We start from the raw sequence: 27,695 nt of genomic DNA, 5'->3' as shown, positions 1-27,695 counted from the left end.
TGGACAGACAGTAAACAATAAAGGGTTGCCAACTGCAGTTTGGCACCTTCTGTGTTTTATTGTTTAGAGATTTAAATATATATATATATATGTATTTTATTTCATATGTTGTATGAACATTTATCCTGGATCTATATATGTGTACCAAAAACATCAGACTATTCACAGAGTTCAGAAGAGGGTGTCAGATCCCCTGGAACTGGAGTTACAGATGGTTGTGAGCTGCCATGCGGGTGTTGGAAATTGAACCCAGGTCCTCTGCAGGAGCATCAAGTGCTCCCAATTGCTGAGTCATTTCTCCAGACCCTGTTTAGAGAATCTAATTACTGTGCTTTTTCTAGTCCAGGTAAAGGTAGAGAGTCAATGCTGCCCCTGTTGAGGTGTGAACTTAGGCAGTGATGTTTTCAATTTGGAACATAAATGGCTATTCTCTTACTACAGATCGGCGTTCCAGGGCCCGCCGGGCCACATCCATTCAACATGGTGGACACAGAGAGCCCCATCTGTCCTCTCTCCCCACTTGAGGCAGACGACCTGGAAAGTCCCTTATCTGAAGAATTCTTACAAGAAATGGGAAACATTCAAGACATTTCTCAGTCCATTGGGGAGGAGAGCTCCGGAAGCTTTAGTTTTGCAGACTACCAGTACTTAGGAAGCTGTCCAGGCTCCGAGGGCTCTGTGATCACAGGTGAGTGCTGCTTTCTAGGAAGATTTTTTTTTTTGATGTGAATTTCTCTCTCTCTCTCTTTCTGATGCCCATTATAATCAAGGTCTGGGCTATTGCATACAGAACTACTGTGAATCATTACACACCAGGCTCCATCCAGACATCTGTGTTCTATACAGAGGAATGGGAAGGCTGGGATAGTAGGGCAAACATTTGTGTTAGTTTTCAGAAAATGCCAAAAAAAAAAAAAAAAAAAAAAAAAAAACCCTATCCAAGATGCTGTTCCTACCTTCGGTGTGTGAGTTCAGCCCTTCCCAAGTTCATCTTCAGAAGATGCAAACACTTCTGTAGATGTGGTCATCTGTAACCCACCCTTTAGCCATCTTGTGGGTGAGACATGGTGCTTCTTCCCAGGGCATTATTACTGTGCCAAATGACCTCTGGTGCCAAGTGGCCCTAAGCATCTTTTTGTGTGATAATCAGCCCTATAGCTTTTTAAAAATGTTTATTTATTGATTATGAGTACACTGTAGCTGTCTTCAGACACAGCAGAAGAGGGCATGGGATCCCATTACAGATGGTCGTGAGCCACCATGTGGTTTCTGGGAATTGAACTCAGGACCTCTGGAAGAGCAGTCAGTGCTCTTAACCGCTGAGCCATCCCTCCAGCCTTCCCTATAACCTTTTTGGACAACTTTTCAGTTCAAATAATTTACCTACTTTTATTTGGGTTGTGTGTTTTCTTACTACTGGTGCTAGAAACTTATATTTGCATTCTGGACAACCAGGACTTCACCAGCTAAGGGATTTACAAATGCTTTCTCTCGATGTGTCCTTTACTTTTTCTCTTTGTTAGCTGAGTTATTCAATAAAAACCAGTTCCTAATTGACGGAGTCCAGTTGTCAGTGTCTTCCCTTTTGTCACTCTGCTTTTAGTGACAGATTTAAGAGCTCTTTGCTTGAACCTCTAGAAGTTTTTGGTTTTAATGATGAAGTCCAATATTCACTGACTTCATTTTCTTACATACACGTCTCTGTGTCTCTGAAATCGGTGGACAGTTGCAGGTTTACATCTAGGTTTTTGCTCAGTTCCATTTATCCGTTTCTTCCACTGAACACCAATCTCATGGTGTTGGCATTTCCTGAAAAGTTAGCAGATTTCTGTATTCATGATCCCAGTGTATTTACCCAAGAGAAGAATGGACATCTAGACAGGGCTGTGTGCGCGACTGTAATAGCCCAGTGTCAAGTAGATACGTTCTTGGGTCATGTTCTTTTAGATAGTCTAGGACTTCCCTATATTGTGTACTTAATATATACTGATAATCAGCCAGTCAGTTTAGTGTGTGTGTGTGTGTGTGTGTATCTGTGTGTATGTACGTGTATATGTATGTATCTCTGTGTGTATGTATGTGTGTATCTGTGTGTGTGAATGCACATGAGTGCAGTTGCCTATGGAAGCCAGAGGCATCATATTCCCCTGGAGCTGGAGTCAGAGATGGATGTGAGCCATCTGAACTGCATGCTGAGAACCAAACTTGGGTCCTCTGTAAGAGCAAAAGGTGCTCTTACTCACAGAGTCATCTCTCTAGCCCTAGTTACTCTACTTGGTCATTTTTAAAAACTAATTTATTTCTAATGTTATGTGCATTGGCATTTTGCCTGAATGTGTCTGTGTGAGGGTGTTGGATCCCCTGGAAGTAGAGTTACAGACAGTTGTGAGCTGCCATGGGGGAACTGGATCCATGGAAGAGCAGTCAGTACTCTTAACGGCCGAGTCATCTCCTTAACCCAGAGTTGGTCAATTTCTTTAAAAAAAAAATGGCAGCTAAGCTTTTGGTTGGAGTAACGCACGCACGCACTCACGCACACACACACACACACACACACACACACACACGGTCAGTTTAGAAAGAATTGACATCTTCTGGTCTGAATCTTCTAATTGATTCCTGACAGTAATATTTCTCCCTTATCTGGCTCCTCTTCACGTCCTTCAAGCGATGGTTATTCTGTCTCACACCCAGGCTTTCACATTTTGTGTCAGATTTGTATGGAAGCATTTTATGCTTTTGATATGGTAATAAATGGTATTGATTATTTTGCATTTAAATTTCTAATTATCATATATATGGCCCTGGATTATATATATGAGTATAATCATTTTGGGGTGCTAATTCATAAACTTAATTAATTCTGGTGAATTCTTTACAGATTCTTTAAGATTTCCATTCGAATAATGATGTCATGTGCCACAAAGACAGTTTTTCTTTTCCATTTTAAGATGGGTCTTTTTAGTTTTCTTTTATTATAGTGTTATACTGGTTGGAACTTCCAGCACAATGTTAGACAAAAATAGCAATGTCTCCTCTTATTCATGATCCATGGAAAAGCCACACACTCTTTTGCCACAGTGCCTTGGCCACAGTTTCTCATCGATGCCTCTAACAGTGTTCTTATGGTGCTTAGATGCTTACAGGACTGATGGGGTCACCTTCTTGTCCCAGTGTGCTGTGTGTTTTTATTAGGCATTGATGTTAGATTTGGGGAGATTCTTACGCACCTAGGATGATGATTAAAAGGGCTTCCTTTTAGTTGGTTATTTGGTTGGTTAGTTTACTTTCTAACTCACTCACTTATTGGTTTTTTTGAAACAAGGTTTCTCTGTGTGGCCCAGCTGTCTTTTGAACTCACTTTGTAAACCAGGCTGGCCTCAAACTCACAGAGGTCTGCCTGCTTCTGATTCCTGGGTGCTGGGACCAAAGGTGTGCACCACCACCATCTGGCCCCTTTTAGTTTATTAATATGGTGAGTCGCACGTGTCAAAGGTTAAGCTAAGCTCACAGTGAAAAATGGCAGTTTTTCCTAATGACTCACCATCTGGGAATATAGTTTAATTATCTAAGGTTTTAGTAAGGGGATGTTGGTTTTTGTTTTCGGAACCAATCTATCCCTTTCTCTCCCTCCCTCCCTCCTTCTCTTTCTCTCTCTGTCTCTCTCTCTGTCTCTCATGAAACGAGGAAATGCTCTCTCTGTTTTGGTTTCCTGGAAGTTTTTCTGTAGAATTGATACTTGAGTGTCCTTGAAAGCTTGGGAGATTTCATATACGAAGCCATCTGAGCCTGGAGTTTTAACTCACAGCTCCTTCTTTCGTTCTTTCTTCCTCCCTCCCTTCCTTCCTTCCTTCCTTCCTTCCATCCTTTCTTCCTTTCCTTTTCACTGACAGTGTCTCACTATGTAGACTAGGCCTTGGCTTACAGAGATCCACCTGCCTCTACCTCCCAAGTGTTGGATTAAAGACATAAAGGTTGTGCCACCCCGCCCAGCAGGAGTTTTCTTTAGAGGAGGACATTTTAAACTATATATTCAATTTCTTTCCTAGGAAGCAAGAAGACTAGTCATTTTCCCCCTCTCTTTTTAAATGTTGGCAATTTGTTTCTGTATTAGGTTATCTACACAAAATGAACATATACTGTGCATGTATATTGGTATATATTATTAGGTTGATTTACATGGTTGGAGGCTGGGAGGTATCCCAATAGCTTTCTGCATGCTGATGAGCCAAGGAACCCAATTTGAGCTCAGTCTAGGGACTCCAAAGCTTCAAAACATAAGGGATCAATAAGTCTTAGTCCAAGACTGTAGCCCTGACCACTGCCTAGATAGAACGAGTATATGTAGCTGGAAACCTGAACTAACTGTCCAGTGTCCACTAGTGGTGGCAGCAGTCATAATTGTACTTGCTCAGAAAAGGGCACTTGCACACACTGGCTAACATCTCTTTTTCTTTGCTTTTATTCCATCTGGGCCTCTGGCTCATGGGCTGCTGCTGCCCATACTTAGGGCCAGTCTTTCTCCCTTGGTGGTCCTTCCACATGTCAACCCTCTCTCACAACACCCTTACAGACACGCCCAGATGTGTTCTTTACTAGTCAACCCTCTAGTCATCTCTCAGCACAGAAGGGATGACAATGAAGACTGTCACGGTATCTTTCAAAGAATGTGTTAGTTCCGTCCAACTTGCTGAGTTTATGGACACGAAGCTATTCATAATGCATCTTTATTGCCACTATATCATTTATGGAGTATGCTTCTGCTTGTTCTGTCTTAGCTTCATTTCTGTTGATGTGATTTAAAAAAAAAAGTGCTGACAAAGCAACTTAGGGGAGAAAGTATTGTTTAAGTCATAGTTCTAAGTCATAATCTATCCCAGCAGGGAGAACAGTGAATGCCAAAGCTCAGCTCACTTCTGAGATAGACTCTCTCCTATTGATTTATTAGCCTGAGTGTATGTCTGTGTATGGTGTGTGTGTGTGTGTGTATGGTGTGTGTGTGTGTGTGTGTGTGTGTGTGTGTGTGTGTGTGTGTGTGCAGTGCCTGCATCAGCCAGAAGAGGGCGCCAAATCCCTTGTGACTAGAGTTATAGAAAGTTGTGAGCAGCCATGTGAGTGGTAAGAATTGGATTCCAATCCTCTGGAAGAGCAGCCAGTGTCCTTAACTTGAGTCCTCTCTCCTGCCCCCACTTCCTTTACTCTTGCATAGTTCAGGATCCTACCCCACCCATGTAGGGAATGGTTCTGCCCACAGTGGGTAGGTCTTCCCACTCTCCATTAACATCGATTGGTATCGTTGTGTATGTAGGCCATGTTTCCTTTCTCTATTTATTCCTTGTGGAACACCAAGGTCAACTCCATATCTCAGCTATTGTGAATAGTGTTGTGTGGGGCACAGGCAAGTCTTCAGCTGATCGATTTCAGTTCCTATGGATGTGCTTTCAGAAGGATGGAGGGGTTGTTTCAGCTCTCGGTAATTTACCTTTTGTTATCAGAGGAAGCTCTATACAATTTCCTACAATAACTATGCTGATTTACATTCTCATCCAGCCCGTGCAACTGTCTCCCTTTGCTTGTAATGTGCCTTGAGTTGCTTCCCTTGTGTTTCTCACACTCCATGAACTTCTGGATGTAGGCTAACTGTTGCTTCTGAGTATTTTTCTGTTTTCATCTTCCCCATGCATTAGACCCTAGTTATGTGCATACTGTGCTACAGGAAGCAGTCTACAGTTAATGCTTCAATGCTAAGTTATTGTGTGTTTCCTCTCTGTCTCCACACCCTATCCCCCCATCTCGTGTGTGTATGTGTGTACAAGCACACACACACATGCATGTCTTTGGATAGTTTCTATTGTTGTGTTTTCCAGTTTGCCAATCTTTTCTTCTGCAGTGTCTAATCTACCTGGTTTATTTTCCACACCAGAGATTGCAGTTTGTATCACTGGCGCCGTGATCTGCCTATTGTTTTCACCCTCCTTTCTACACAGCACACCCAGTCTTCTGGCTCACATTTTGGAGTATGGTCAGAATAACTCTTTATTGCCTTGGCTGCAAATTCTATCGTCGGTATCATTTCTGGGTCTCTTTTATTCATTTCTCTTCTCATCATGAGCCAAGATTTTTGTTCACATGCCTTGTAATTTTTTTTTTATATTGAGTGGCACTTGCTGTGAGCTCTGTGCTGTGGTGGACTCTGCATTCCAACAGGCATGCCCAGGCCATGCTCAGACACAATCAGATGACGATGACGTGTCTGATCCTTTCAGGTCCTACTTCCAGCTTTGTTAGATGGAACCATCTAACTTTTACTTGAGAGGTGATTTACTCACTACCAGTGCAGTAAAGGCCCTGAGTGTTGCCCTTGATGTCCTGCACAGTCAGGAGGATCTGAAGTACAGGGCAAGGACACAAGAACAGGAGAACACTCGGCCCTGTGAGTGCCGTTCCCTGGGGTCAGTTGCTGCTAGGGTTGTGGGCTTTTCTTTAATTTGGGGTATATATGTGTGTGTGTGTGTGTGTGTGTGTGTGTGTGTGTGTGTGTGTGTGTGTAGGTCAGAAGACAACCTTCATGTGTCTCTTTTCCTGTTATGGGTTCCTGGAATACAGAAAGTCAGTCTTTCGTACCACTGAACCATCCCACCAGCCCTGCTTTGTTTCTTGATCTAAGGTCTTACTCTGCTGTAGCTTAGGCTGTCCTAGAACTCACTGTATAGTTCAGGCTGTACACATCTGTCTTGGCTACTTCCAATTCTTAGCAATTAAATGTGAAGCTCCTAGGGCTAGAGGAGATGGTTCTGTGGGTCAAAGAGTTGGCTGTGTTAGCGTGAAGACCTGAGTGCCAAACCTAATAGCATATTTGAAAGACAGAGAAGCCAAATGCAGTGCAGGCGTTCGAGCCCACAGAGCCATGTGCAGAGAAGGCAAGCTAACACACGAATGAGCCTTGGAGAAGCTCACACACTAGTTACCCTGGTGTGTGGAGGTGTGAGCAACAGAAAAGAGGCCCTGTCTCAAACAAGGTGGAAGCTGACAGCCGATGCCGGAAGTTGTCTTCTGACCTCCATATCCATGCCGTAGCAGGTACACAACAGCACGTGCACACATAACAGTGAACATACAACACTGCACACAGACATACACATTATCCACACAAGCTTTAAAAAGAGACAAAGCTCCTATAACTGCTCACCTTGATTATTTTTGTGTGGACCTGTCCTTGAATCAGCTGGGTAAGTAACCAGAGGTGCGCTATTTCTCATGACTGTTTTGCTTTAAATGCGGCTGTCTCCACATGCACACCAGCCAGGAGTGACAGTGGCCACTCCACAACCCTGCCAGCACTCCTCTCAACAGTTTTGAGGGAGTTTAGTTTAATCAGTGTGCAGTGATAGTCTCTGTGGCTTTAACTCAGAGTCTGCTAAGGACAGTGACACTGAATATGTACTCACCACGTGTCTGTCTTCTTGGGTAAAGTATTTATTCAGGTTTATTGATGCCTTTTTTAAAAGGGGTGTATTTATTTATCTATGTATAGATATAATGGTCTGCCTGCATGTATGCCTGCGGGCCAGAAGAGGGCATCAGATCTCATTACAGATGGTTAGGAGCCACCATGTGGTTGCTGGGAATCGAACTCAGGACCTCTGGAAGAGCATTCAGTGCTCATAACCTCTGAGCCATCTCTCCAGGCCCCTGTTGATGCTTTTTATCTGTATTGTTTTCTACTGGTTAGTTTTAAGACTTCGTTGCATCTTTCTCCTTCACTTTTCCCTCCACTGTCTCTGTCTTCTCTCTGTCTCACTCAATAGCCCGGGCTGGTCTTGAACTCACAATCCTCTTACCTTAGCTTTTGGATTTTAGGGTTGAAACCATATGTCACGACACCTGTGGGCATGACTATTTAGTCTATATTCCAGTGACATTGAGTAACAGTGACAACGAATTGGAAGGCAGTCAGCTCTATATTGGCCATGTGGTGTGGGAGGCTGGAGCCCCCGTAATATGGCCTGTAAAGAGCTAGAGGTAGGGTACAAGTCAGGAGGCAGGCTAGTGCCCATGAGCCACAAGGTGGTGGCACCGTGGTAAGTAACTATGAGCAGTGTGTGACCAGGGTCAGGGCTGATTCAAGAGAGGCACCTGTTCGCATCACACATCCCCCTCTTATGCAAAGTAATCTTCCCAAGGGTCTGATTCTGACATGGGTGGTAACATTTCTTCCTCTTCTGTCTGTAGACACCCTCTCTCCAGCTTCCAGCCCCTCCTCAATCAGCTGTCCCATGATCCACACCAGCACAGATGAGTCCCCTGGAAGTGCACTGAACATCGAGTGTCGAATATGTGGGGACAAGGCCTCAGGATACCACTACGGAGTCCACGCATGTGAAGGCTGCAAGGTACAGAGGCCCCGGGAGAAGGGGGAGATGGCCACGTGGCTCGATGCCTTTGCTCCTCTACAAGATGGCTGTCAGCACTCTGAGACCTACAGATAGAGCAAAGAACTGGCTTTGGTGGCAGGTTGACTCCTTTTTTGACAATCTAGGGCAGGTTGCTCTGCTGCCCTTTGTAAGCATTTGAGAGGGCCATGTCCTTTAAAACAAAATAAACAAGGAAACAAAAAGCCACCAATTTAAAAATGGCTCTCTCCCTGGTACAAAGTATAGACTACACACTTTACCTCAGGACCTCTCCAGAGGCCACCTAGGGCAGAGGTCACCAGTACTGAGCAAGGGTGTCCTGTCCCTTGTTCAGGGTCCACTGTATCTAGCTCCCCTACTCCTCTAGATGCTCCCAACCAGTCACTTCCGGCACACACTGACATCCTCCTAACCGCCTGCACCCTCCTGTCTCTTTTCCCCTCATGAGAGTCAACTTGACCTCTAGATAGGGATGACCCAGCTCCCACATACAGTGAATCCCCTTCTGTTGCATGGACATTTTCAAGTTTCTCAGTTCGTGGACACCACATCTAGAAAATTGAGAAATGCATGTGCTCACTTCAAATCCAAAGACTCCCTTCGTAGAACCTTCTGGAAGTGTGCAGGACCTGAGGGAATACCCTAGACTTTCCTGTACCTTCATTCTTGCAGGACTACCATGTCTCCTTTGGGGGGCCTGATCTTACCGGCCTAGTGCATGGCAACAGTGAACCCCGATCAAGGGCCTGGTGTTTCCTGACATTTGCAGCCCTTTCTTCTCACTCTTCCTCTCCATCCCATAGGCCCTCTGACATTCTACCTTTCACACCTAGATGAGGAACCTTCCCCTTCCTGTTCCCCAGTCCCCAAGAAAAGCCTTCTGCATGAACCATGAAAGCCCATTATCACAGGCTAGAGGAGGAAGCACTCCTCAAAAGAAAAGGACCCAAAAAGCCAAAAAAAAAACCTTTCCTGAGTGTTCTATCTGCATCCCTTTAAAAATGCAACTTGAGGGCTAGAGACATGCATGGCTCAGTGGTTAGAGCACTGACTGTTCTTCCGGAGGTCCCGAGTTCAAATCTCAGCAACCACATGGTGGTTCACAACCATCTGTAATGGGATCTGACACCCTTTTCTGGTGTGTCTGAAGACAGCTACAGTGCACTCATATGTAATAAATAAATAAATAAATCTTTTTTAAAAAATGCAACATGAGATGTGACTCTTTGTCAAGGCCATATCTAATCATCTTGGCTTTGCGGAGCCCAAGCTGTTTCTTCCTGGGTAAATTCTTGATGCCATTATGAAGCAAGAGAGTGCTTTCAAAAAGCCCTTTTCCTCTTGGTATAATTTTTTTTTTTTTTAGGGACTTGGTGCTGTCTTCCCCTGTCTGGCAGGGTCTTTCTAAGATCACTTTGAACTCTGCCTTAGCACATTAGTTCCCATTTCAATGCAGTGACACACGCGTTTCCTATTTGCTCCAGTTGCCTGAGACCTTCTAGAACTTCAACACGTGGTTTCTTAGAGATGGTAGTACCAGAGTATGGCTCAGCTGGGAGAGTACTGGCCTAGCACACAAGAAGCCCTGGGTTGGATCCTCAGAACCCCATAAAGCCAGGCAATAATGGTGGTGGTCAGCCAAGTTCTTTCAGCACTTGAGAGGTAGAAGCAGAAAGATCAAGAGTTCAAGGTCATCTTTGGCCACAGAGCAAGCTCTTTGCCCTGATGTGCTCCCTGAGACCCCCTTTCAAAATAAACCAGTTCGTCAGTCAAATTCATAAGAAAGCCGAGTGAAGCCAGTCTGGAGCCTTACCCAGAACCCACGTGCTTTAAGTAAATTATGCGTTGACGTCACAGGGCTTCTTCCGGAGAACCATTCGGCTAAAGCTGGCGTATGACAAGTGTGATCGAAGCTGCAAAATTCAGAAAAAGAACCGGAATAAATGCCAGTACTGCCGTTTCCACAAGTGCCTGTCCGTTGGGATGTCACACAATGGTAGGTAAGGCTGCTGGGCATACTGTGTTAGTCCATGTATCAGCTTCCCCTCCTTGGTCAGTCAGAAGAGCGGCCTTGTGAATGGTTGTGTTGTGCTGGGTAACTATCTCCCGCAGCTGATGTTTAGCAGAGCACTTAGGGTGAGACATGGCTGTCAACTTGGAGGTCACTGGAGTGGCAAGATGTCACATAACCACTCTCAAATGTGTGTTGTTTCAAACATTCTGTGAGTTTCCATTTTCTCAGCCATTCTGGAATTTGGAACATGGTTCCCAGTGGAGATTATTCATTCATTTATTCATTAATTCATTTATTCTTTTGTTTATTCATTTATTTTTAATAAGGGGTCTTAAAATTCATCTATATATCTATCATCTATCAATCAATCAATCTATCTATCTACCTATCTTTCTAAAATCTGTCTATCTGCCCAACATCAGCCTTCTAATCATCTATCTATGTATCTATATATTTAGCTATCTATCATCTGTCTGTCTATGTTTTTTTGAGACAGAGTCTCATATAGTGTATCGTGCTTGCCTCCAACTAACTATATAACCAAGGATGATCTTGAACTTACAGTATGGAAATAACTGTAAACCAGGTTGTCCTTGAACTCACAGAGATACACCTGCTTCTACCTCTGCCTCCATGTAGTGCTGGGGTCGCAGACAGTCGTGCTACATGCCTCTAATCCCAGCACTCAGCATGCTGAGACAAGAAGATTTTTGTAACTTCATGCCAGCCTGGGCTACATTAGAAGACCCTGTCTTTAAAGGGGGGGGGGATGGAGATGTCCCTCAGCTGGTAGAATGCTTACCTGGCAAAAGATAGATAGGCAGACAGACAGATAGATAGAGATAGAAAGAAGATGGATAAATGAATAATAGATAGAAGATGGATTGATAAATGAATGATAGGTAGATAGATGATAGAGAGATGGTAGGGATGTTTATAGATAGATAGGCAGATAGATAGATAGATAGATAGATAGATAGATAGATAGATAGATGGATGGATGGATGGATGGATGGATGGATGGATGGATGGATGGATGGATAGATAGATAGATAGATAGATAGATGATAACTCACTTTTGTTCCCTTTACCTTGGCCAATGGCCTACCTGAGGACAGTAAGCCATCCCATTGATAAGCTGTGTATTTGGTTTTCAGTCTTTTTAGTAGAAAGTTTGATGGCAATGAGGAATGGGTTTAGCTTGCCATTGCTGGTGTAACCTTCCATTCTTCCCTTAGCCTCTGCCTTGGTCGTCAAATGCCTTGACCTTTTCTACACCCCCCCACCTTGTTCCATCTTCACCCCAACTCTAGCAATTCGCTTTGGAAGAATGCCAAGATCTGAGAAAGCAAAACTGAAAGCAGAAATCCTCACCTGTGAACACGATCTGAAAGATTCGGAAACTGCAGACCTCAAGTCTCTGGCGAAGAGAATCCACGAAGCCTACCTGAAGAACTTCAACATGAACAAGGTCAAGGCCCGAGTCATACTCGCGGGAAAGACCAGCAACAACCCGGTAGGTGCTTCTGCTGCCCTTGGTACCAAGAAATGTCCCTTGACATCAGCTCCAGTGACAGGGAATGACTGAGGACATTGTCCAGTGTAGGAAATAGAATTTTATCCCAAAGTCCAAGGAAGGGTCATTCTGAGATTCTGCGATGTACTTTCACACCAATTGCTCCCTTCTTGCCTGGGCTTGCCTCAGCTCCTAGCAACCTAGGCATTATAAAGGCTGTGTAATTGATACGACAAAAATAATCTAGTTAATACCTTACCCAGTATCGGGGTGTTTCTTAAGTGCATTTTAATCCCCATTTGAAGGCCAGAAACCAAACCTATTCTTTCCCTACTCAGAACATTCTCATTCTTTCTGTTAAAGCCATACCTGCCATCTTTGTTGCCTTCTTGCTTTCTCTTCAGTGTGATAGCTCGGGTCTTGGGGAGGGCCCTTTGTTGAAAAGAAGCACCTGCTATATTTCAGCTTGCCAACATCTCTGTGGCTTCTATAACACTTGGCCTGGCTCATGACCCACAGTTCCCACAGCTGGATAAGCCTGTGTACACTCTAGAAGGAGGAGGTCAAGAGCCATTTTCACAGAGGGACCAGCCCTCACTTGTCACATAAGGACTCTTGCCTTTATCCTGTGTGCCTGGTAAGACTGGTTCATTTTGTGCTAATGAGTGACTTGCAGGCTTCCTTATTGGGAATTACAAGCTAGAATTTCTAGTCACAGGAAAATGAAAGATTTCACAAGGGTCATACTTTAATGAGCAAGCCTGACTTCTCTTTGACTGGTACTTTTAATTCTTTAGTAAATTCTCCAGTGAAATGAGTTGAGACATTTTAGAAGCTTCCAGAAAATTCCACATCAGGTGGGCCTAGAGGTCCTTTCCAATTAGAGCAGGGTTTTCAACATTCCTAATGCTGTGACCCTTAATACAGTTCCTCATGTTGTGGTGCTACCCGCCCCCAGTCAGAATGATTCCATTGCTACTTTGTAACTATAAGTTTCCACTGTTATGAATCACAGTGTAAATATCCAGGGCTGGGGGCTGCTCTGTGAGAAATACAGACTAGGGGGAGGGATGAGAGACGTCTCTGAGGGTACAGTGCATCAGGATCTGAGTTTGGATCCCTGACCATGTGTAAAAAGCCAGATGTGGTCATGCACATCTGCAGTCCCGTCACTGTGGAGGGAGAGACAAGAGGATCGCTGTAGCTTGCTGGACAGTGGACTTAGCTACACCAATGAGCTTCAGGTTCAGTGAGAGAACTTGTCTCAAAAAAATAAGATAGAGACTGAGGAAGACAACCTACATTGACCTTTGACCTCCACCTGCACCCTCACACACCCAAGTATCACACAAACATGTATATATCACACATCAAACATCACACACACACACACACACACACACACACACACACACAAATTAATGGCTTATGGCAACTAACTGCCTGCTTCAGCCATAACTATCTAAGCAGGGACCAGCTTGAGACACAATATCTAGCTGCCTTTGACCACGCTGTTGGCCAGAATCACTTCCTACTTCCAGGCCTCATGGCATTTCAGAGACCAGGCCTTCTCTTCCTGCCCAGACTGCTGGCCTGCTTCCCAGAACTTGCTGCTCCAGTGTGAGACCCCATCTTTGTTCTTCCAACTGTGCCCAGCCTGGGAAATGTCCAGGTGGCAGAATGCCTACCACTAGCTTCACTGTCCTTGAATGTCTGTAAGATCCTGGTCTTGTTACTGCAGTGACATCAAGAGACCATAGGCTATGCCTTTTTACAAGGTTTAAAATATTTAATTTGTGAATGCATGCCTCTGTGTATATGTGTGTGTGCGCACGCGCATGTGTACCACATATATGCAGAAGCCTGTGGAAGTCATAGGATCTCCTGAAACTGGAGTTGCAGATGGTTGTGTACCTCTATGTGGGTGCTGGGAACCGAATCCATCTTCTGCAAGAGTGGCGAGTGCTCTTACCCTCTAAGCCATCCTCATCTCCAGCCCCATGTTTTATGATATTTAGAAGTCACTCACCTCTGAAGGTGAATGCTCCTTCAGGAGGACCAGGCTTTAGGCCTGATGCATTCAGCTCCAGTCACTGCCAGGTTCTAGGCTGGGATGATCTAACAACCCCAGCACGGCCCCAGCTGTGAGACCCACGGACTAGGTGTAGATTAGAAAGCAGGTTAAAGTGCATGGCTGTGGAGAACATGAACTTGCTAGGAGGAGAGATGGGCATTCATGCCAACAGTGCAGAGCGGTCTTGCTGTCCTGCAGGCCAACTAGGGCAGGAGCAATTGCAGAGCCTGCTTCATACCATACTGGGGAAAGGGGAAGCTTCTCTGATGGTATGTCCAAGCAGTCTCTAGTTTGCTAAAAGGGGAAGTCAAGTCACTCTTTGTAAAAGAACCGTCAGAGGACATAGAGGCCAGAGTTGGCCTAGAACTGGTCTAGGAATAGGGTCCTGGAGGCAGAATCTTGCGATGGTCTGAAGGCAACTGTGGGAGGCTAGGCACATTGTTGTTGTAATAGGTGGGTTGAGCTGATGATAAAGCTGAGGAGACAGGTAAGATTATTGGTTCCCTTCTGGACCCTCTATCTGATTTGACCCCCTGGTGATAGGTCTGAAACACCTCTTGGGACTTGTTCTCTCTGGATTTAAAAGTGGCTAAAATGGAAATAGTTGTCCCCTTGGAACCTCACTCCCAAAAAGGCCTTTTAACAGCTTCTTAGATGTCTAGACATTAGGGCCAGAGAGATGGCCTTTAACTGCAGTTATAGAGTGTCTGCTAGCCTCTTCCAGCCTACTTGGGTGCCTGCATAGGCCTACACACACACACACACACACACACACACACACACACACACAAACACTTAAATAAATCTTTAGAAAATAAAAAGTCAGGGGGCCAAAGAGATGGCTCAGTGGTTAAGAGCACTGACTGTTCTTCCAGAGGTCCTGAGTTCAATGCCCAGCAACCACATGGTGGCTCACAACCTCTGTAATGGGATCTGATGCACAGCTATAGTATACGCACATATGTAAAATAAACCTAAAAATAAAATAAAATAAAAAGTCTAGTCACCATATTGACCTGTCATGAAACTTCCTGTGTAGACAAGGATGGCCTTTAACAGAGATCCTCCTGCCTCCCTAGTGTTGAGATTAAGGGCTTGTGCTACCCTGTCCCTTTTGTGTGTGTGTGTGTGTGTGTGTGTGAGAGAGAGAGAGAGAGAGAGAGAGAGAGAGAGAGAGAGAGAGAGAGAGAGAGAGAGAGAGAGTGTCTTACCAGCCCAGTGCTGGTTTTAAACTCATGAGATCCTCCTGCCTCAGCCTTCTGAGTACTAGGTATAGACCTCCATGCCCAATCAGATTTAGAATTTTTAAAGAGTTAATGTGTTTTTAAAGGGATTTCTATGTGCACTGGTGTTTGCCTGCATGTGTGTGTGTGTGAGGGTGTCGGCTTCCCTGGAACCAGAGTTACGGTTTATGAGCTGCTGTGTGGGTGCTGGGAATTAAACTGGGATCCTTTGGAAGAGCAGCCAGTGCTCTTATCCGTTGAACCATGTCTTCAGTCCCAAGTTATTGTATTTTTATGTGTAGATGAATGTGTGTGTGTATGTGTGTATGTGTGTATGTGTGCACATGTGAATAGAGGTGCCCACTGAGGCCAGAAGAGGGTATTAGAATTACAGACATTGTGAACTGTCTGCCTAGTGTGGTGCTGGGGACTGAACTCGGGTTCTCTTGAGAACAGTGCTTGCTCTTAACCACTGAGCCATCCCTCCAGCCCCATAACTAAGAATTTTTAATTGTCTTTCAGCAAGGGGCCACCAGTCCATTTTGCTTCACCCTGTGAACCTTGTAGCTAAGGCTGCCCTCATTCTTGAAGCTGCCCTCTAGTGGTAATCATCAAACCCCCTGGAGCTTACCTCTCTCCATGTCCTCCTCTGGAAGAGTCCCGATGCACACTTGTCCTGTCAAATGCTCCAGGAGGTCCCAGCCCCTCTCACTGTGTTGCTCTAAACCTCGACTGTTTATTTTCTTGCTCTCCACTTTTATTTCTGCAGAGGGCACATTAGACAAAGGCAAGTGTTGAGAATAAGAATATAGATGGTAGGGTTTCATTGCTGTGAGTAGGCACCATGACCACAGCAACTGTCATAAAGGAAAACACTTTACCAGGGCCTTTACAGTCTCAAAGGATCTGTCCACTACCGTTGCTGTGGAAATCAGGCAGCATCCAGCAGCAGAAGGAGACTGTGCGTAGTCAAATCACCACAGCAATCAGCAGAGAAGTGTAGCCACGCCCCCTCTGAACTGTAACTCATTCTGACAGCTACAATGTCAAGGCTATGGAAATGGTTATTATGCCAGACTGTTGAGACAATAATGACAAGAAAAGAGGGGTCTCGGCGCTGAGGGTCTGCCCCTCTGCTAGAGCAGTGTTTCCAGCATCTTCCAAGTCCTGAGTTCAGTCTCCAGGATCACAACTAATCTTTAGAAGAAGTACTCGCTATAGACATTTACTCTTAATTCATCAAAATTATATTAAATTAAATGTGTGTGTATGTGTGTGTGTGTGTGTGTGTGTGTGTGTGTGTGTGTGCATGAGAGGGGAGCATGCATGTGGCATTTGTGGAGGTCAGAGGGCATCCCACAGGAGTCAGTCTAATTGTATTATGTGGGTCCCAGGGATCAAACTCAGGTTTTTCACCTTAGAAACAAACACTTTTACCTGCCAAGCCATCTTACCTGCCCTTAAAGAATCCACCAAGATCAATAGACCCACTGCCGTCCCTTAACACCAGACTTTCTGTGTTTTATTCTGGAGTGTCACTGTTCCAAAATTATTCCCCAAAAGTGGCTATCAAGATAATTATTAAGGCCTTTAGAGAAACACTCTCTCCCTTTCCCCCTCCCCCCCCTTTTGTGATCTACCTTGTGCTGACTTGAAATGTTCAGCTTGACTCAGAGTTTTACCCACAGAATGTTTTCACTTGCCCGTGAGTCATTTTCTTGAATTATTTTATATGTACGGGTACTTTGCCTGCACGTACATCATTGTACCACCTGTGTGCAGTGCCCTTTAGAGGGGTTCGGGTTCCCTGGGAGTACAGTTGGGGATTGTTGTAAGCTACTATGTGGGCGCTTGCTTGGTGGAACCAGATCATGTGGAAGGCAGGTGATGTGCTTGCCCGTTGAGCCATCTGCTCAGCCCCCCAGTGAGCAGATTTTAACACATCATATCTTTCATCAACCTAGAATCAGATTTTTTCAGGGGGCCCATGTTCAGGTTCTGCTTCAACACCTCTCGGGAAAATGCTTCACATGTCCTTCTGCCTCTGTACCAGGCTGCCTTCACTGTGTATCTCTTCTGTGTTTCCTGAAGATGCCCCTGATGGCCCAGAATGGGGGGGGGGGGGAATCACACACCTCCTAGATGTCTGGGATGCTTCACCTCAGTGCTTACACCGGGAGCCGGGAGTTACTGAAGTAATACCTGACCACTTCATTAGTGACCTGTCCTCATTTAGTATAGACAGTACGTGTGTGTGTGTGTGTGTGTGTGTGTCCTTGTGGTATAGATGGTCACAAAGTTCAGATCTCTTAATACCATCGCTCCTGCTTAACAAATATGAATTCTGGCCTGGGGTTGCTATGTTCTCATCTGAGTCTCACTACCAGAGTCAGTGCCTTGGGTTACTTTCATTTCCTTTTTTTCCCCTAGATGTTATTTTACATCTTTAATTATGTATGTCTCTGTGTGGGTATGTGTATGTCAGTGTGGTGCCCTAGGAGGTTAGAAGACACCATTAAGTCCCCTGGAGCTGGAGCCACATGTAGCTGTGAGCTGCCCAACACGGACACAGGAAACTGAGCTCTGGTGCTCTGGAAAAGTAGGCAGTACACACTCGCAACCCCTGAGCCACCTTTGCAGCCTCATTCTTTCAGTTCTTAGGATTGAAATTCCTACCTAAGGCCAGGAAGTAATAATGACGATCTTCTAAATTTTTATTTATGTTTTTATTTTATATGTGAGGATGCTTTGGCTGTGTGTTGGCCTGTGTGCCACCTTCCCGTGTGTGCATGGGTCAGAAGAAGGCATCAGATTCTCTGGGTCTGGAATTACAAATGGTTGTGAGCTGGACATGGAATGTTGCAGTAAATATTAAAAAAAAATAATAATAATTAGTTTATCTCTTTAGCAGCCCTGAGGTCTCACTCCTGAGGCCCGACCCTGATACGGAGCCGAGCGCACCTCTGGCGCCTGGTGTGAACCAAAACTACGGCCCAACTTGTCTGCGCAACTCTCTTCCCTTGGCGGTTTACTACTGCCTGTTCTCCGCCTCTGTCCCAGGGTGTTTCTCTACCCCAAAATCTCACAAACACAACTCTACAGCCCAATAGCTTTTCATACAGGTTTATATGTTCAACTCTCAATCCACAAACCCTCTACACAACAAGATTGCATCAAATAGACAAAGATACAAACTGCCCTTCTATATGAGATGCTAGACCTGTAAAATCCTTAATGTTCATAGCTTTTTAACACCAGTCAATATCACCTGGGTCCAGCTGGTCCTTGGGAAGCTCTGTGTTGCCACGACTGTCCCCCTGCAAGAGCAGCAAGCGCTTTTGCCCACTGAGTCATCTCCAGCTCTGACAACAGTTATCATTACTTTACTGCAAAATCTTATGTTGCCTGAGTTCGAAACTGTCCTAGGACAGGATTGCACCGCACACATACTTTGAATCATCCTAGCACACAACTTGGTGACTGGGACACAGTAGGTCCCGCTGGCTCGTTGATGTTTAAGGGGACTGCATAGCTCACCATTGGATCGTCACTTGACTGACTTGACCACCTTCCTTTGTAGCCTTTTGTCATACATGACATGGAGACCTTGTGTATGGCGGAGAAGACGCTTGTGGCCAAGATGGTAGCCAATGGCGTCGAAAACAAGGAGGCAGAGGTCCGAATCTTCCACTGCTGCCAGTGCATGTCCGTGGAGACCGTCACCGAGCTCACAGAATTTGCCAAGGCTATCCCAGGCTTTGCAAACTTGGACTTGAATGACCAGGTTACCTTGCTAAAGTACGGTGTGTATGAAGCTATCTTCACGATGCTGTCCTCCCTGATGAACAAAGACGGGATGCTGATCGCGTACGGCAATGGCTTCATCACGCGCGAGTTCCTAAAGAACCTGAGGAAGCCGTTCTGTGACATCATGGAGCCCAAGTTTGACTTCGCTATGAAGTTCAATGCCCTGGAACTAGATGACAGTGACATTTCTCTTTTTGTGGCTGCTATCATTTGCTGTGGAGGTAAGTTGATCTGTCACTCTCGGGTACTCACAGGCTTCCTCTTCTGTAGGAACTCAGTGGGTTGTCAATACGGTGCCAATATGTATTCTGATACGGTGACGTGAGCGCTTGCAGGGTGAAATGGTGTCTGAGCCCAAGTTACTGCGGAGCAGAATCAAGTGAGAACAATATGGCTGTGAAACGTAGTTGCGTTCTTATTACGGTATCCACTGATGCATATTGGCATATTATATGCTTAAATTAAACATGTGCTTCAATGGTGATACACAATTATATCAAATATAAGCATCTTAGATACACATGAGATACTGTGATGATTTGTATTACTAACGCCTTAATTATCATAGTAGATGAGACTCTGGAAAGTACAGTGCAGGTATAGATTTGGTGCTGTTGCCGTTAACACTGATGTTAATTTCACGCTGAAAGCTACCATGCCCTCTGGAAGCAACTGCAAGTTCTGCCCAGCCAGAAGGAACGATCCAAGGGAAGGAAGAGCCAGACCTCTCTGGGGAAGCTGGCAGTATGGCCCCTGATGTTTGGCTTAGCATTCCACTGCTTTAAATAGCCGTGTCTCTTGTCTAGGAAGGTCATCCACCTACTGTAAGCCCAACCGACCTTGCCTGGCCTTGGCACAGACCTATGGGTGACAGTCCTAACTGCCAGAACCCATACTACCCTTCCCAGTCACTGGCTGGCTGGTGATTAGTTGGGAAAAAAAAGCATCGTTAAGCTCCCAAAAAGCATGAAAACAACACAAATCTGTAGAGTCTGTTGGGGTCCCTCAGTGTGATCGGGTGTGGCAGGGAAGTAGAAAAGCCAGTTCAGAGCCTCACAGTCACCGCCCCTCAGGGCCACAGTCCTGTGCCAACCCTGTGGATATGGGAACTGCTCCATATGGAGAATAGGAAACTTGCCATGGGAGAGTGAAGTCTGTGAAGAGTGAGACGTCTACAGCGGAGAAATCTAGTCACGGGGCTGGCAAGACAGCTTTGTCAGTAAAATGGTTGAAGATCTGAGTTCAAACCCAGAACCCACATTTAAAAAAAAAAAATCTGAATGTGTAGCCACGTTTTTGCAAAGCCAGTGCTGTGGAGGTAGAGATACACAGATCCTTGGGGCTGACTGAACAGCCAGACTAGCCTACTCGGTGAATGAGTTCCAGGCCCGTCTCAAATAACAAAGTGGATGGCACCAGAGGGACATCACCCAAGGATAACTTCTGACCTCCACACATGCTCACCCTCAAATACATTCATACCCAAAAACCTTGATTATTATTTTTATTTTAATCCTAAAAGCAGTGAAGATTTACTCAGGTGGTGGTGGTGCATGCCTTTAATCTCAGTACTCAAGATGTAGAGGCAGGTGGATCTCAGTGAGTTCAAGGCCAGCCTGGTCTACAGAGCGAGTTCCAGGACATCCAGGGCCACACAGAGAAGCCCTGTCTTATCTGTCCCTTCAAAAACAATGAGGATTAGTATTCACCTCAGGGGCAGGGGAGATGGCTCAGTGATTAAGTGCATGCACACATTGCTCTTGCAGAAGACCTGACGTGTATTCAGTTCCCAGAATTCATGTCAGACAGTTCACAATTGTGTATAAGTCCAGCTCCAGGGAGATCCAATGTCCACTTCTGGCCTTCTGGAGAGCAATACTCACAGGCATCCCCCAGCCCCCAACACACATGTATTCACATAATTAATTAAATTAAGAAAATAAAATCAATTTTTAAAAGACAAACTAAACACGACATCATTAGCAGCTTTTAAGATGGATGGCTGAATGGATGGATGGATGGGTGGGTAGATGGGTGGATGGATGGACAGGGACCTGAGACTGTACCAGGAAGGCCACCTGGTGTGAGCAGTGGTACTTCCTGCCATGTCCTCTCTGGCCTTCAGGGGCTCCTTGGTACACTGTCTAGCTCTGGTCCTCTCTCTGCTTTCCACCTGGGCATTATCAAAAGGCATCGATAATGTTACCTTAAGACAGAGCCTGGGGCGGTGGTGACATACACCTTTAATCCCAGGATTTAGGAGGCAGAGTTGAGCAGAACTCTGAGTTTGAGGCCAACCTGGGCTACAAATCAAGTTTCAGGACAGCCATGGTTGCACAGAGAAACTCTGTCTCCAAAAAAAAAAAAAATATATATATATATGTGTGTGTGTGTGTGTGTGTGTGTGTGTGTGTGTGTGTGTGTGAGTCATGTCTGTACCCATCAGAGACGGTACTCTGGAAAAGTCTGACCTCTGGTCTGGCTGCTAAGTGAAAGTCACAGTGCCTTCTCAGCAGGGCCACACAAAGCAGTGGCACTTGGCTCCTCCACTGAGCAAGGGCTCTCAGATGGCCACACTCAGACGTCTCTTTCTTCTTTTGAGCGTAGATCGGCCTGGCCTTCTAAACATAGGATACATTGAGAAGTTGCAGGAGGGGATTGTGAACGTGCTCAAGCTCCACCTGCAGAGCAACCACCCAGATGATACCTTTCTCTTCCCAAAACTCCTTCAAAAAATGGTGGACCTCCGGCAGCTGGTCACAGAGCATGCGCAGCTCGTGCAGGTCATCAAGAAGACCGAGTCAGACGCAGCACTGCATCCACTATTGCAAGAGATCTACAGAGACATGTACTGATTTTTCCTGAGATGGCAGGCCATTGCCACTGTTCAGGGACCTCTGAAGTCTGCGGCACCATAGAGGAGAGCAGGGATTTGCACAGATGGCCTCTCTCCCACCCTTGGAGATGAAGAGGGCTGAGCCTAGGTAGTGCAGGCTCTTCCCACATCCTTACTTCTGAATGGGCACTTCAGAGACTCCCTGCTACTGAAATGGTGGTGATCGGAGGCTAATAGGATTCAGACAATTACTGACAATGGCAGTCTCCGGTCTGATCTTAACTGGCCCCATGTTAATCATTGCACAGTACTCTACGTTGCGGTTATAATTCGCCATTAATTAACGGGTAACCTCAAAGTCCGAGTGGTCTATTCCCTTCCTGCCCTCCTTCGGCCTGCGTGCACTCTTGTAAATCCTGACAACTAATCTGCACTTTTTAACCTTTAAAAACCTACAAGTCAGTGTGTGGCCCAAGGTTAGCCATTTAAATGTAGCAAAAAAAAAAAAAAAAAAAAAAAGATATTTATTGGGAAGACTTCACTTGTGTTTCCTGGCTCTAAGAAAGAGAGCTGGCTTCTGAGAACATTTGAGAATAGTTTGCTAAGCTAGCCCACCATTCTCTCTGTGGTCTCACTGTTCTAGAGGGTGAAACTAACTCATGGGTTTGGGGGGGGGCATTTTCAGATTTGTCTAGAAGGTTCTCAGAAAGTTACATCTCAAGAGGCCTCAGAAGGCTGCAGCTAGTGTCTGATAGACAAAGGCAGGATGATCCTGTCAGACCCTCAGCGTGTGGGCATAGCAGCAATACCAGAGGTAGATTCACAAATATATATATATATATATATACATATATATATATGTATATATATATATATATATAAATGTTCCTCTACAACCCACCCCCCCCCCCGGCAGCACCTTTAATATGACATTTTACTGCTTTTTAAAAACTCTTGGTGATGAGATGTTCTCTCTTTCTCTCTCTCTCTCTCTCTCTCTCTCTCTCTCTCTGGAGTAGAGAAGGCAAAAGTGTCTTCATTACCCAGGTCACCCTGGAGAACAAGAGACAAGGGTGTGATTTCACTCAGCTTCTGTTTGTGCGCAGCTGAAGTGCTCACACTCCTTAGCCGGTCTGTTGTTATTGTTGTTTTATTGTTGTTGTTGTTTTTAAGAATGAGATGATAAAGTCCCCTTTCCTCAGTCCCCTTGGGAGAACAGTGCTGGCTACCTTCAAGAGAAACAGTTGCACAAAGGATTCTCAGACCTCATGGACCTGCCAGCACCTGCCCCCAAGAGGGTAGCTGCATATTTCAGATCAGGTCGTATCTTCTATGCTTCTGACCCATCTTTAGAAAACTTGACTCTTCTGACATCATCATTATTTGTTATTAGAGAATGATCCAGACAGACACTGCTGAGGAGTTGATGAGGTAGCTCAGTGGATAGAGGGGCTTGGTCCCCGGCATTGCTTTATGCTGGCCATGCTGGTTCATTGCTTGCAACCTCAGCAGGGGTCAGGGGTCATCTGCAAATACATAATTAAGTTTGATGCCAGTCCCTGTTTAAAAGAAAAAAAAAAGATTGCTGCTGACAAAAAGCCAGCATTATGAAAACACTAGAAGAAATAGTAAGACCATGGCAAGTCAAGTAGGGAAAAGGGAAAATTAGCATCAAGACATGCTTTAAGATTTGCACCCTACTGACCTCCTTCCTCCCTCCCTCCCTCTTTCCTTCTCCCCTTCCTCCCTGTCTTCAGTTCTTCCTCAACCCCACGTGCCCCCTTTGTCTTCCCTCCTTGCTGCCAATCAAAGGCTCTGTTGGACACCAGTTGCTACAGGCAGTCTGCCCAGGGTCTTAGGGACCAGAGGGAGAGCAAGTCATTTTCATATACGGATCCCGGTGAGGGTTGAGCTCAGTCAGGAAGAGGCCAACCTTCGTGTCACATGGCACGTCAAGTCCTCGGCACTTCCAACAGTTCTAGAGCTGGTCCTAGGTTTGGAGGGTCAAAGGGTGGATTCCAGGGCCACAACTCTTCTGTGCACAGGTCCTCTATGAAGACAGGCTCCTGTTCTGATGAACCTTACACAAATGCCACTCCAGGGTAGGTGACCGTGGAAAGGGAGTTTTGAGTCATGGGCTTTCGGAGTAGTCAGGCATTCTGTTTGAACTTGCATAAAACTTATGAAGAGTAGCCCCTTGCTGTATGCTTTCAGCATGGACCACAGAACTGACTGACAGGTTCTGTGTCAGTCTGCATCTGAGATGATGCTCAGTTCTGTTCATGATGGTTTTGTTCTCCTGGAGCCTAATGGGATTGCTAGTAAGCTATCTCCAGAGAAGCCAGGAGGGACCACAGTGGCCTTGGCTTCAAAGTCACTGACTTTGTGCACCCTCCTTTATGGGAAGGATATTCACAACGTAGCCACTGCGTGGTGCTAGGACCTTTCAGGACACCTAGTCAGATTTCCCAAGGTATCAGTAACCCACAACGTGCCAGGCTAAATACTGTGGCACATTTAGGAACTGAGAAAGTGGGCAGCTATGGTCTGCAAGGTGTATCAGTGGCATCAGCCAACAACCCAGTCAAAGATGCCACTTTGGCTCCTAGAGCTCCAGAGCAGGGTGGCAAAGCCACTTCCCAGCACTGATGACAAAGTCTTAGTGCCAGACTCCTTGAAGACCAATGGGGACCAAGCAGCCTTGGTGTCTCTCCTCCCTGCCTCCTAATGTCTTCAAGAGGCTGTGTGACCCAGTGAAGACATACTTGATGTCTAAGGGAGCCTTAAAGATGCAAAATTTAGTCACTGACTAGACTAAGGTCTATCATGAGCTCCCCTATGATTCTGTCTTCAGGGGCTATTCCAGTCCCTCCCTCCGCGACACCTTTTTCTGCTGGTCTTACCCAGAAAAGATTCCTTGAAAGAGACCTTTAGAAAAACCTGGCCCTTGGGCTCCGTTACACTCAGCTTGCATCTGGCTACATATGAATCACCTTGAGCCATTATCTAACGACTGTGGCATGGGGCATGTTGGACACTCAGCAGCCAGATGCATGGGGGACGGGGATGTTTGTCCTGCATCACTGGTTTGAAAATGACTTGCTGAACTCCAGTTTCACGTTTTCCTGGTGTCCCCTGAGATTAACTAGCCTTCGGAACCAGGCACTCTTACAGCTAAAACGCCTGCCCCCTTCATTGCATCTTTCCTTAACCTATGTGGCCTTTCAAGATGAGTTTCCACTAGGAAAATGCAAAAACTCCCTACAACTCACCCAGCACACAGAATGGTCCCGTTCTTCCTCCGTAGCCCCCCAGAGGGGTGAGAACAGGAAACTAAATCCCTCTTCAACTAGATGCCACTAGCCTGGCGTCCATCTTGGATTCCTGCTGAGCACCATTCTGTCCCTGGTCCACATTTGTATGGCTGACTCCCAAGACCAGAGTGGGTTAAGAATATTAGATCAATAGCCTGATTTGGGCTAGAGATGACCTTTGTCTTTATCTAAAAACACTAAAATCTACACGGACAGGTTTTCGTTTAAATACATGGACCATGTTCCTCACTGGGACTCCTCTGAAGAATATGTTGACGTCTCTGGTTTTACTTTAATGGAGTGGCCTGCGGGCTCATCAGGAAAAGATGTGTGGTCCCTAATCAGGACAGAGTGTAAGAGGCTGCTGCTACCTGGCCTATCAGCAGCCTGGAACCCCTGAGGACATTTTCTCAACATCAGACCTCAGCTATCTACCTTGTCAGAATCTTAGTCTGAGGCATAAGAAATGGAGTCTGTTGCTTTTCTCCCCAAAGGGAACTTTAGTCAGGGAGGGTGGTTACCTCATGAGGAGCACCTTTTGGAGAATCCTGTGCTAACCAGAAGTGGACCAAACTGCACCCAGGATCAGTGTCATGTCTTGCTTGACTAAGCAGCTGACAGCACCTCACACCCTGTGGCGGTCAGGTGCTATTGTTGGCAAAAGGCAAGGAGAAGCATCATTTTATTTCATAGCAACGGAGCTGGTTCATTGTCTTTTTATTTAAAAGTTTAGTAGCTGGGGTCAAATATAAAAACTTTGCAGTTCTCTTAGAGAGGGAGAAATAAATCTCCTCCTCTCTCGCCTCTTCACCCATCCCAAACCCAGCTGCAAATTCCTTCATTCAGTGAAAACAGATGCTTCATCCCTGGGCCACAGGTCACCCAGGCAGTGGTGAGGCAGAGCAGAGAGGCAGGTGGCCCTCTGGGCTCCCTGGCCGGCAGGAGGCCCTGGAGCATCTTTCCCAGGCCCCTGGGACTCAGCTGTGCTTCAAGTCACATGCAGAACCTGGATTCAGGCCCTGAAGACCAGGGAGTGATTGACTCTTTCCTGGTAAGACTGTCACTTTGGGAAATTTCACTTAAAAAAAAAAAAAAAAAAAAAAGCACAGAAGGCACAGCCACTCTTTTGTCACACCTGAAACTAAGTGTACCTCACAACAGGTAAACACCACACGGCACCCTTTCTAGGAAGACATCAGTATTATCCATGTTAAGTGTCATGATGTTTTCTGCACTAAATGAAAAAAAAATTATCTTCATAGCTATATCTTAAATACTGTGATTTGTTTTTGTTTTTTTTTAAACACTCTGATACAACTAGTTGACTAGCTTGTGACCGTGTGACTAATCGCCAACACCTGGAATCTTCTAAGTAGGGTTCAGTACAGTGTATGTTCAAAGCCTAGCTCTTGAACGGGCTGGACACAGCAGAAGCCCAAATAAACAACTGCAGTCAGCTGTCCAGGGGGGTGTAAATCTGCTCCTTCAGTCACTTAAAAAACCAAACCAAGTGCAAGCCAATCTGTTTGCCTCTATCTCTGCCAGCCAGGCTTTCCTGAACCCTGGCTGGAAATCACCAACCTTCCATCAGCATTTCTGTCAAGGCCACTGTTGGGTTAACAGCTCTCTGCTGTTTAGAGAACTGTTACCCGTGAATTATTACCAAAGAACCGTGGCGATTTGAGCTGTTGAGTCTCCATGTCATTTCCGATGTCCTGGCCACATTTCTCCTGGCGTGTCTTCCTAACTCCCTCCGAGATCTACAATGGCATCATCACATTGGAACCCTAGGGAAGAGGGTCTGACAGACACACAAGGACACACACATTTCCAAAACAAGGTCTGAGGCCTGCTTCCTGCCACCTGCTCACTACTATCCTTGGTGCCATTCTCTCAGACCTGGGGACTTGGAGCTCTTCACTGCTGTGATAACAGGCCTGAATAGGAATTGTCGAGCCGGTACCAGCATCCTCACATCCCACCCTCAACCTTCAGCTTGTTGTGGATACAGGGCTATCCAGGACATCAGGAATCAGGATGAACACAGACAGGCAAATAGAATTTTCTAGTCACATGAGCTGATTGGTTCCGGGCAATTAGAAAAATGGCTATAACTTAATCTTAATTTAAAAAAAAATGAGTCTTCGTTTTCTCCGTAGGAGATTGAACTGACTATACACATTGATTTATATCCTGAATTTATGGGAACCTGTATGTTTGGAATGTCCTACTGTAAGCTGATGAATGTAAAGAGTTAATTTCAGGGTACAGTTTTGCCTTAATGGTTTTTAAAAAACAATAAACTATTTTTAAAAATTAGTTGGTTCATTTTGAATGATGCTGAATGTGGCCAGTTTACACAGACGAAACCCTACAGACTAGTCCCGACAGAGGATATACTGAGTGTCCAAGTATCAGTGAAAAGGTTACTCAAACCATTAGCTTATCCTTCAGGTTTTAAATTATAAATATGATACAGAGTCAAGGCATAAATCAT

General features: G+C 45.4%; 1 protein-coding gene across 2 annotated transcripts in view; it reads left to right on the top strand.

Annotated features, from left to right (window-relative positions):
* PPARA (peroxisome proliferator activated receptor alpha) overlaps window positions 1-21,906 on the top strand; it is a 59,580-nt gene extending 37,674 nt beyond the window's left edge. For both annotated transcript variants that reach the window (XM_080938914.1, XM_080938915.1), the window contains 6 exons: window positions 442-688; window positions 8,233-8,393; window positions 10,272-10,410; window positions 11,742-11,944; window positions 18,822-19,269; window positions 21,656-21,906. In XM_080938914.1, the coding sequence (XP_080795040.1) occupies window positions 481-688; window positions 8,233-8,393; window positions 10,272-10,410; window positions 11,742-11,944; window positions 18,822-19,269; window positions 21,656-21,903 (1,407 nt within the window). In that variant the 5' untranslated portion in view covers window positions 442-480 and the 3' untranslated portion in view covers window positions 21,904-21,906. The remainder of the gene's footprint in view (window positions 1-441; window positions 689-8,232; window positions 8,394-10,271; window positions 10,411-11,741; window positions 11,945-18,821; window positions 19,270-21,655) is intronic.
* The last annotated feature ends 5,789 nt before the right edge of the window (window positions 21,907-27,695 follow it).

Source organism: Micromys minutus, assembly GCF_963924665.1.
Source record: "Micromys minutus genome assembly, chromosome: 27".
NCBI classification, from domain to species: Eukaryota; Metazoa; Chordata; class Mammalia; order Rodentia; family Muridae; genus Micromys; species Micromys minutus.
Note: the sequence above shows the minus strand (reverse complement) of the source record. Positions and strands in the feature narration are given on the sequence as shown.